Source organism: Ictalurus furcatus, chromosome 5 (assembly GCF_023375685.1).
Source record: "Ictalurus furcatus strain D&B chromosome 5, Billie_1.0, whole genome shotgun sequence".
In the NCBI taxonomy this organism is placed as follows: Eukaryota; Metazoa; Chordata; class Actinopteri; order Siluriformes; family Ictaluridae; genus Ictalurus; species Ictalurus furcatus.
Window position 1 is genome coordinate 7029052 of NC_071259.1, and position 11128 is coordinate 7040179.

Consider the following 11128-nt stretch of genomic DNA (forward strand, 5'->3'; position numbering starts at 1 on the left):
ATGCGGAAATTAAGGGACCGTCTCTAAAGTTACATACGACATTTGTTATACACGTTTCTAACTTCAATAGCATTTGAAGGGAATGATGTACAGTCACACAACCAACTGTAAAGTGTTCATCTAGGAGTTATCTATAATGCACACCTTTTAGATTTTTGATATTTAACCCTACAATGCATGAACCAAAAAAACCTTCATGAGGGGGTCAAAATGACTGGATTGAATGTTTTTCTTAAAAAAAAAATAGATGTCCTATTAATGAAATTATATATATATATATATATATATATATATATATATATATATATATATATATATACAGTATCTCACAAAAGTGAGTACACCCCTCACATTTTTATAAATATTTGATTATATCTTTTAATGTGACAACACTGAAGAAATGACACTTTGCTACAATGTAAAGTAGTGAGTGTACAGCTTGTATAACAGTGTAAATTTGCTGTCCCCTCAAAGTAACTCAACACACAGCCATTAATGTCTAAACCGCTGGCATCAATAAATATCAAAAATCTAAAAGGTGTGCATCATACCTAACACCTAGATGTAAAGAACACTGTACAACTATAAAGAACACTTTACAGTTGGATGTGTGACTTGATATAATCTGATATAAGTCATTCCCTTCAAATGCTATTGAGCTTTAAATAATGGCATATTTTGTGTATGAGCCCATTCGGTAGTGAAATTCATATCTAACTTACATATGATTTAATAGCTTTTTTTTAAAAAAATAAATATAAAAAATCTAAGAGTTTTGCATTATAGCTGACACCTAGATGAACACTTTACAGTTGGTTATATGACTGTAAGTCATTCCCTTCAAATGTTATTGAAGTTAGAATCGTGTTTAACAATGTCGTATGTAACTTTAGAGACGGTCCCTTAATTTCTGTATTTCTGCGAATATCGAACGTCCAACGTCAAACCAACTTTATTGCACTCTGGATAAAGACACCAGTCCGAGGTCAGATCTCACGAAAACCATACGAATAAAATGAAAGCTGAGCGACAGATAAGCCTGACCTGAGAACAGTGAATGTTAGCGTTCAGCGCCATCCACTAGCGCTTTGAAGTGCGACACTTCCGGTTATGAGTCAGCCCGCTTTACGGCAGTTTATACAAACCAAAATGTCAAGTTTGGTGGGTTGATAAACCAGCTAGCTGGTACTTAAAATGCCGTTTCCTTGGATTTACGTAAGGAAGAAAACTGGATAAAGGCAAAGAATCGTAAGATAATCAGCGGTCATTGGGAGCTACGCGAGATTTTTAAGCTTATCTCGAACAGACAACGTTAGCTATGAAGCTAGCTGCATGAGTAATGTGCAAGTCAGTCAGCTGACTCATAAGACGGCAAGCCAGATAGTAAAGTTTGAAGTGTTTCGGTGCTAAATATTCTAAGAGTGAAGTAAATTGGTGTAGGTTTTACAACGATTAGTAGTTCAGGGCATGCAAAAAGCACGTTGTCAAGGCAGCTGAGAAATATGACTTGTTTACTTGGTTGCATAACTGGCTAGACAAGCTAGAATTAGCTGTACTTTTTAACTAAGAATAACGTGCTGAACGTCTTGCTAACGTTCAGAATTAGTTGTTGAACAAGTGATTTAAAAAAATTGCAAGCTGGTTAAGAATTACAGTGCCACTTGCACTTATTACTCTCAGGTTATATTGTTTTCTATTCTACTGGTTGGTCCAAATCTAGAGAAATCACCAAATATCAGCTGATGTGTGACTATTTAAAGGATAGCAGATCTAAAATAGAAACCATGTGGCTTCAGCAGAGATTTAAGGGACTTCCTGGTTTGCTCTCAAGTAGCTGGGCCAGACGTGTTTTGGTCGTCTTGCTCCTTTTCCTTATATTTTACTGGTACTTGAGCTCTGATGGGATCTTCAAGTTCCCCGGTTTCTTCCGGAAGGCTGGAGGCGCTGCAGGAGTCTGTCTGCAGACTGATATTAACAGATGGACAACACAAGTTGAACATGGCGAAGGCATCATGAGCACGCCACAGTTGAAAGTCCCAGTACCGTTTGTAACGGGTAATGGACACATCTTGGTGGACGTGGATTCTAACAAACTCTGGGTGACGTCGTCCTCTCAGCCGGGTTTGGCCCCGGTCCACCTGACGGAATATTCCCCCATAGTACGATGGCAGATCCCTGGAGCGCGCTCTGAGGCACAGGCTAAGATGCTGTGGTACAGGAAAGGCTCTGTGCTCTCTTCCCGGTGTATCCTGCTCGATACTTCCCAGTCCTTTCGAGATTGCGTCGTTATTCGAGAGGAACACGTCGCCCACCGGAGCCGACCTAACGTCTACATCCAGCGGGTTCACATAAACAACCCAACAGACAAAGCGATATCAGTCGAGGCGTCTGTGGAATCGCCGTCATTTAGGGGTGTTGCAGAGAAGGTGGAAGATAAAGAGTTCATGCTTTCCACTGGAAAAGTTCTCACAGAAAAGAAGGAAACGGTGTTGATGGCTGTGGGGACAAAACGCTTGAGCACACTGATCAAGGTCCCTGCGAAATCCGACCATACTGAAAACATAGTGAGCGTAATTCACACGTCAGAGCCCGTCGAGCCCTCCAAGTTGGATGAGACCTCCAGCAAACTTCAAGATGATGTCAAAAGAGAGATGGTGGAGTTGCTACGAGTTAAACTGGAAGATTTGGTCCAGGAACACCAGCAGGCATGGGCGGATCTTTTCATATCGGGCAAGTCAACCAAATTGTCTAAATGGTCATGTTTTCTTTGTGATCATTTTATTGGGTTTTATAAACCATGTCAAGTATAAGGATACACATACATGTAAATAAAGTTTGTTATTTTTTATTACATTGGGTAGTTTGTCTGAATTATGTACATTCTGTCAGGATATAAACTTTTTGTGTGTCGAACCTCAGCTAGGCCTGTCACGATAATGATGTTATCGACTTGTACGATATATGGATGTGACCTCGATCATTTTTGCCGACCTCGATATCGCCCATTGTGTTTACGTGGGTGTGTGTTTAAATAAGAATGAATGTCACCAACATTTTAGCCTGCTTCTGTCCTCTCGTCTGCTCTTGGGCTGTCGTATTAATATCCAAGCTTCGAATATCCGTCGAATTTAAGTTAAAAATACGCGTTCGATTGCGAAAACTGTAGGCGTTCGGATTTAAGATGTGTAGCAAGCACTAGCACCGATTTCAATTCAAGCATACTGTTCAAAAAATGTTTTTTGAAGAAGAAAAATCCAGAAATAATTCTAGCGTTTCAGATAATCCAGTCATCGTCAATAATGACAGGGATTGAGCCCTAAAAATGATTTGACAAATATGACATGGCAAAATATTGATTACATTTAAAGGATATTTGCTTCCGAAGACGCAAACTGTTTTTTGACATTTTCCAATTCCAAAGTCTGAATACTCTTAAGAATTAAACAATATATCGTCCAACAAAATTAGTTCTCGTGACCGGCCTAGTCGAACCGCTCGAGCATGAGATGAGATATCACTGTCCCATAAGTATTATGACATTTTTCACTTCTCTGCTGTGTCAGGGAAAAAAACATTTAAAGTATTGGTCTGTTCCACATTGGTGCACAGAAATACAGTCCTGCTAAAAGACCTGTTCTGTCTTCTTTTTATAGGTATAGAGATTAGGAAAATCACCGATGCCCACACGCCGTCGAGCCAGACGGTCAACACTACGCTGTACTACATTCTGTCCTCCTCCACGGCACCCCTGCTGGAGAGCACCCTCAGCACAGAGGAGCGCGAGAAGCTCGAGTCAAGCCTGAACTACGCTGATCACTGCTTCAGCGGCCACGCCACCATGCACGCTGAGAACCTGTGGCCTGAGCGCGTGAGCAGCACTGCTTCTCTCCTGCAGCTAGTTAATCTCTGGACATTAACTCTCCAAAAACGCGCCTGCAAGGTTCTGGTTTCAGCGGGTGCTCATGGCATGATGCAAGCTGCGACGCTCAGTTTTGGTGGCCTGCAGTTCACAGAGAACCACCTGCAGTTCCAGGCCGAGCCGAGCGTCCTGCATAATAGCTATTCGCTGCGCGGCTTGCGCTACCACCGGGACCGCATCAGCCTCTCCGTGGTGGCCGACGCAGAGGGCCGGCCCTCTCTGCACGTCTCCGTACAGCCGCAGGATGAAGAGAAGCCGGTGAAGCTGTACGCCTGCGAGGCAGGGTGCATCAACGAACCAGTGGAGCTCACGTCTGAGCCTCGGGGTCACGTTTTCCCCGTTTTAGTGACGCAGCCTCTGACGCCGCTGCTCTACATCTCGACAGACCTGAGGCACCTGCAGGATCTGCGCCACACTCTGCACGTCAAGACCATCCTAGCACACGACGAGCACATGGCCAAGCAGGACCCGGGTCTGCCCTTCCTATTCTGGTTCAGTGTGGCATCTCTCGTCGCCCTTTTCCACCTCTTCCTCTTCAAGCTCATCTACAACGAGTACTGCGGCCCCGGGGCCAAGCCGCTCTTCAGGAGCAAGGTATAAATCCGTGAAGGATCGCTCATCAACTTTGGGGTGGTGTTGGATTTTCTTTGTTTTTTTGTTGTTTTTTTTCTGTCCCCCCTTCACTTTCTCTCTACTCCCAAAATCCTTTTGTTCCTGAAATAATGTACTGACCAGAATGGTCTCTGTTGATAACTGTTACTCTCAAAACTTTGTTGGAGAGTAAGGCAACGGTGAAGAATCTCTCTACAGTCATCTGCCTGGGTGTTTTCCCTACACAAACTCCTTGCTAACTGAAAGCACCAGTGTGATTGTGGCTGGCACTGCCGTGCTGCTGTGTGAAGCGCTTGAGGATCTTGCTGAAAAGTTTTCTCTTTCTTTTTTTTTTCTTTGTTTGATTATAGTTGATGCTATTAATAATTATTTGTGAGTCATAAAGTAACAGAAATATTTATTTTTTTATACAAATGCATCTTAGTTGGCGATATTACAACCGACAAATTCATTTTTGTCACCAAAATCTTCATTAATGTAATGTTCGTTTATCATTTAGTTGGAAACAGGCAACTTCTTTCTTTACTCGTGTAGACGATACATTTCACACTTCAGAGAATTGTGAACTAGTCCAATCAAATAGAGCGAGGATTTGAATTTTATTTGATAAGATACGTGTGCATAAATTCTTCACTGGTGCCTTCAAGTTTTTCTTCTTCCAAGCTGGTGTACGGGGTCTCCACCTTTTTCCTTTGGCTTAGATGTTATTTTCTTTTTAGGCAATTGTTTTTACCACCATGCAAAAGAACGCAGTCTGAGAAGTTCTAACCAAACACCTACTGCCCGTCCAGCATTACATTACTAATCATAGAGGCAGAAAAGGAGACACGTGCTTGCATAGTCAGTGGTTTGAATCATTTCATAACCTAACTGCTCATTTCCATAAACGCTTGATGCGGATAAACCCAACCCTTGTATGGTTTAATAGACCATGTCGACTATAAACACATGCTCGATTCATATTTCATCATCAGAATGTGAATACATTCTACGTAACACTTCGTACATCTTTGAATCAGTTTAATGTGAAGAAACACTGGACTCCATCAAACCCAAGCCAAGAATTACATTATTCACCGGTGGTACAAACTAATTGGAAAAGAAAAATATCTTACACTTTGTTGTATCCGTTCTAGTTTATAAATGTGAAATTGCATTGATTGACTTTTTCTGGAAACTTTATGGGTGAAATTTCAGGGTGAAATTGTTTTTCTTTGTTTTTTTAATGCTTTTTTGTTTGTTCAGCGTGTGCTTGGTTTTTTTTTTTTGTGGTGTTGCATTTGTTTGAGTCTTGATTTGTGTTTTTTATATTGACTCACTATAATTAAATTAATGAATCAGAAGGTGATGGTCATCTTCATTGATATGTCTGCTGAGAATGATTTACCTACAAATGTGATTATCATGATCGAGGTCTGGGCGATAAATATTCAGCTTGATAATCTGATCCAAAATTGAACGGGAAAAAACCCCATCTAATTTCCAGTATGTTATATTATACTTGTACCATATTATTTGAAGTTACTGTTGTGTTATACAAACGTATGATATTCAGGCTCGTACCAAATGTGATATATAGTGAAAAAATAATTTCACTGTGTCCATATCGCCCAGCCCTATTAACCACAAGTAGAATTTTCACGAATACACAGTGTACGCTCTGAAAAATGGGTTCCTCACAGGTTTTCTGGATGGTTAATGGTTCGAGCGTTCTAAACAAACTCCACATGGAAGCTGTAAAAGTACCTCCCGAGGGACAAACAGAAGAAACCTTAGGCAAATTTTATTCCATATTTAGAAAAATGATGGTGAACATGACATTCAGATAGGATTTCAATTCCAAATAAGGATTTTTCATACACTTAAATAAAGTACATACATACATAGATGTATCTAAAGTGATCAGCCTTAACATTAAAAACACCTGCCTAATATCATATAGGTCACCCAAACAGCTCTGAGCCATCGAGGCATGGACTCCACAAGACCTCTGAAGGTGTTCTGTGGTATCTGCCACCAAGACGTTAGCAGCAGATCCTTTAAGTCCTGTAAGGTGTGAGGTGGGGCCTCCATGGATCGGACGTGTTTGTCCAGAACATCCCACAGTTGCTTGATTGGATTGAGATCTGGGGAATTTGGAGGCCGAGACAACAACTTGAACTGTCATGTCATGTTCCTCAAACCATTCCCGAACAATTTTTGCAGTGTAGCAGAGCGCATTTTCCTGCTGAAAGAGGCCACTGCAATTAGGGAATACCGTTAGCATGAAGGCGTGTACTTGGTCTGCAGCTATGTTTATGTAGGTGGTACGTGTCAAAGTAACATCCACATGAATGCCAGGACCCAAGGTTTCCCAGCAGAACGTTACCCAGAGCGTCACACTGCCTCCACCAGCTTGTATTCTTCCCATAGTGCATCCTGGTACCATCTCTTCCCCAGGTAAGCGATGCACACGAACCAACTGTCCACACAACGTAAAAGAAAACGTGATTCATCCGACCAGGCCACATTCCTCAACTGCTCCATGGTCCAGTTCTGATGCTCACATGCCCATTGTAGGCACTTTTGGCATTGGACAAGGGTTAGGAAGGGTGCTCTGACTGGCCTGCCCCATACGCAGCACGCTATGATGCACTGTGTGTTCTGACACCTTTCTATTACAGCCAGCATTAACATTTTCAGCAATGTGTGCTACAGTAGCTCAATGAGCTTTGGGCACCCATGACCTTGTCACTGGTTAACCGGTTGCCCTTCCTTGGACCACTTTTGGTAGGTACTAACCACTGCATACCGGGAACACTCCACAAGACCTGCTATTTTGGAGATGCTCTGACCCAGTCTTCTAGCCATCACAATTTGGTCCTTGTCAAAGTTGCTCAGATCCTAATGTTTGCCCATTTTTCCTGCTTTCAACACATCAAGAACTGACTGTTCACTTGCTGCCTAATATATCACACCACTTGATGGGTGCCACTGTAATGGGATAAATAATGTTATTCAATTCACCTGTAAGTGGTTTTAATGTTATGGCTGATCGGTGTACATAAAGCTGTTTGTCGCAATATGTAGCAAATGAAAAAAAAAGAAATCTTTTTAGCATTAGTTTTGATACTTCATGCTTTACTCTATGGAATCATGCACTCACCATCCACATTAACAGGAACACCTGCATTCTATGTGCTCATGCAATTATTCAATTAGAGAAACTTGTGGCAGCAGCACAGTGCATAAAATCATGCAGATACAGTTTAAGAGCTTCAGTTAATGTACACAGAACATCAGAATGGGAAAAAAATATGATCTGTGATTTTGATGTGGCATGGTTGTTGGTGCCAGACCAGCTGGTTTGAGTATTTCAGAAATTGCTGATCTGTGTAAACTTCAGAGATTGTTGTGCAGGAAAATCCCAGGACATTTCACATTCTCAAATGCTCAAACCAGCCAATCTGGTACCAACAACCATGCCACATCATAGTCATAGTCACCGAGATCACATTTTTATCTATTCTGATGTTTAAAATTTCATGAAGCTCTTGACCTGTAGTTGCAAGATTCTATGCATTGTGCTGCTACCACATGACTGGCTGATTGGATAATTGCATGAATGTGCAGTTGTACAGGTGTTTCTATTATAATTGCCAGTGAGTATACAGTATATTTCCATTGTGCTACATTTCTATTGAATAAACTTAAATATCCAAGTAGTCCAAACGAATGTATATGCATAGTGCACTGACATGGTAATAGCCACATTGTTTCTGATTCCTACCTGTTGAACTTCTGTCTACAGTATGAGGATGAGCTCTGTCCCCCATCATTTCATAAAGCAGATCTTTAAGATGAAGCCCTTCCTGAAGTCCTGAGGACGACGCGTAAATTCTCATAATCAATCACTTTACTGTGGAATCTATCATTGAATATTATCATTTGCTTAATTTATTAATAGAAAACAGTATTGCTCTGCTGGTGTTGTAAAGCAGGAAAAGTAGGATTTGAGATGTTATATTTACACATAATGTACAACATAATTGCATATAAAAAAAAAAAGACATCCACTATGCATTGTGTTATATAAATGAAAATTATACACTACAGGGCTAACATATTAACTTTTAGCTAAATGCTCATATTTCAGTAAAGGTAAATGATACATATAAGGAACTGCTATTTGTGCTAGTTGTAATTTTAGGATCAAGATTTAAGACTGGATTTGTTCACTGATTCCTCAACATGGGTTCACGTCTGCGAATTCATAACGATCCACATCACTAAATGGCTTGCTGTTCCACTTTTTTATTTTATTTTTTTTATTTTTATTTTTTTAAATAACTCTACTGTTTGAAATAAAGTTTTTACTGTATGAAATCAAACAAAAACAAGCCACACTTCCCTTTGCTCATTCGATTTAATACAATTGTTGAGGCCCCCGGGGGGCGCCGGGGGGCCTCAACCATTTGGTGTGAAAAATAAATAAATACATGATTTTCTCTTTTCCACTCTCAGACAACCACACACACACACACACACACAATCAATTCCTAATCTAATGTAATGTAAAAATGTAATTATTAATTAAAAAAATTTTTAAAAAGGGGGTTGGGGGGATATATTCAGAAGTCTGTATTTTTAATGCGTTTTAAAGACATCTTGCAAAAGGGGGGCCTCGGTCAAATGTTGATGCCATTTGGGGGGCCTTGCCCTGGAAAAGTTTTGGGAACCCCTGAGGTAGAATACATTTCAAGCACAGAGTTATTGCAAAACTAATTTTCTGCCACAACTAAATGCTGAGAGCTGTAGCAAGTGAGTAGTAGCTACTCAGGATTCAAATTAGAGTGTGAATTGGTGTATCCCATGCCCAGATAAGATGTACCATGAAGAAACACCACTAGGTGGTAATATTTCAAATGTACTACATACTCTGAACTGTAAGAAGATCAGTGCTCCAAGTGTAATATAAGTAATGCTGGACAGAGAAGGATATTTAAATTGAAATGATGGTAATTAAAGACCTGAATAACGCATATGCTTGCACATGTTTAATGTCTCCTGTTGACATTATCTGTAGTGATTTACAAAATTGCTTATAAATCTTTTTTCATGGCTAAATGAATAATGTATCCACATGTACTGAATGTGGGTATGACAAGAATAATGTAGGTGTAGTGTGCTCTATCCTAGGTGTAGGATATCCTAAATCAAGACTATTTAGTTATATTTTGTAGTCTAGGGCTAACTCATTTAGGCATTAATCACTGTCATGACACTAAATATATTTCTATGGGATATGTACATAAAAATGGTTTAAAAATCTAAAATCTAAACATGTCTTTGTGAATGTTAATGTGTGCATACATTTAGGCTGTTCATATTTAATTCAAATAATGTGGATTATTTGTTTGTATACAAATAAGTTTACATCTTTCTCAAATCAGCAGTATGGCTTGTGCACATTTTTTTTTCTTCTTCAAAATTATGAACCTTATGAAGCGGGGTGGAGTGGGGTGGGAAATATTTTATATGTTAATTATTTTATGTGCTGAATGTAGTTTTAACGTAGATTTTTATGGGTAATACTGGATGTTTTGTTGGAAGTTTAGTTTTGAAGGAATAAAGATTTTTTTCTGTTGAACATCATGTGATTCTTTGCAGCATCATAACAACAAAAATCAGTGTCTTCACAAGGATATTAATCAAACCTGACAGTTTTAACATTGTGGGTTTTGATATTTGTTTGGTCCCCATGAGGAATGCTTTTTTATGCGAATGGAAGGTCCTCACAAGTATAATACAATGTGTGTGTATGTGTGTGTGTGTGTTTAAGATTTTAAACAGGCTGGTTAATATATGTCTGGTGGTTTAATAACCCAAACCACTGAAAAGTTCTGGGACCCTGAGATTTCAAAGGTCATGTAAAAAAAAATTTCTAGCTTATTCCAAAATGACTGACAAAGCTGTAGACCATTGGGAATTGAATTATAATAACAATATTATTCAGAACTTGTAAGGGAGTCTTGAAGCTTTTTGTTTACAAATAGCTTAATTAAGTAAAATATAGCCAGTTTTAGTAGCATTATTTGTTCTTCCCAAAATACGTGTAAACACTTAATACACCATCCAAGCATATAATTTGGTGTAACCTACAAATTAAAGGCTGTCTATACCTACTATATGCTCTATGTATGCACATCAACACGTGTCTTGTATTCTAAAAGCAGCTCTAGCTATTTATTTATTTTTTTTTTACTTAATTGAGGCATAATTACAAAAAAAATTCAAAAAAGGCAACAATTTAATTTCCCAAATTAAAATCAAAATAAGCTTTTTGTTCAAACTGAAGGCTAATTTATTTATTTATTTATTTATTAATAATAAATAAATAAATAAATAAATAAATAAAAACAGAATCAAAGCTTTAACAGCGCGCGAGCGCGTGAATCCACCAATCACAATGCAGCATTGTGCAATTATCAGCCCACGTCACCGATGGAGTAGCGTTAATGTCCAAGGAAAGGAAGATGCACGAGTGGATGCTATATTCAAGAAAAGACGACCTATTTCTAAAAAAAACACTGCAAATGTCGTCGAAGTCGCCTTTTA

The 11128-nt window shown here is 39.3% G+C and overlaps 1 protein-coding gene across 5 annotated transcripts; it reads left to right on the top strand.

The window, feature by feature from the left end:
- Positions 1-666: 666 nt before the first annotated feature.
- Positions 667-8910, top strand: kiaa2013 (KIAA2013 ortholog). 5 transcript variants are annotated; one of them, XM_053624528.1, is made up of 3 exons: positions 667-2730; positions 3654-4513; positions 8322-8910. In XM_053624528.1, exons 1-3 carry the CDS (start codon positions 1743-1745, stop codon positions 8367-8369), a joined length of 1896 nt encoding a protein of 631 aa, XP_053480503.1. In that variant the 5' UTR covers positions 667-1742; the 3' UTR covers positions 8370-8910. The 5 variants fall into 5 exon arrangements, 1 of the variants encoding a protein (XP_053480503.1); XR_008385910.1 differs by having other exon boundaries at positions 668-2730; positions 3654-8172; XR_008385912.1 differs by having other exon boundaries at positions 668-2730; positions 3654-7539.
- Positions 8911-11128: the final 2218 nt, after the last annotated feature.

Excerpts from the sequence above, each read along its gene's own strand:
- kiaa2013 (XM_053624528.1), top strand. The coding sequence starts at position 1,743 with ATGTGTGACTATTTAAAGGATAGCAGATCTAAAATAGAAACCATGTGG. Across the intron at positions 2,731-3,653 it reads GGCGGATCTTTTCATATCGG|GTATAGAGATTAGGAAAATC; the intron begins GCAAGTCAACCA and ends TTCTTTTTATAG. Across the intron at positions 4,514-8,321 it reads AGCCGCTCTTCAGGAGCAAG|TATGAGGATGAGCTCTGTCC; the intron begins GTATAAATCCGT and ends TTCTGTCTACAG.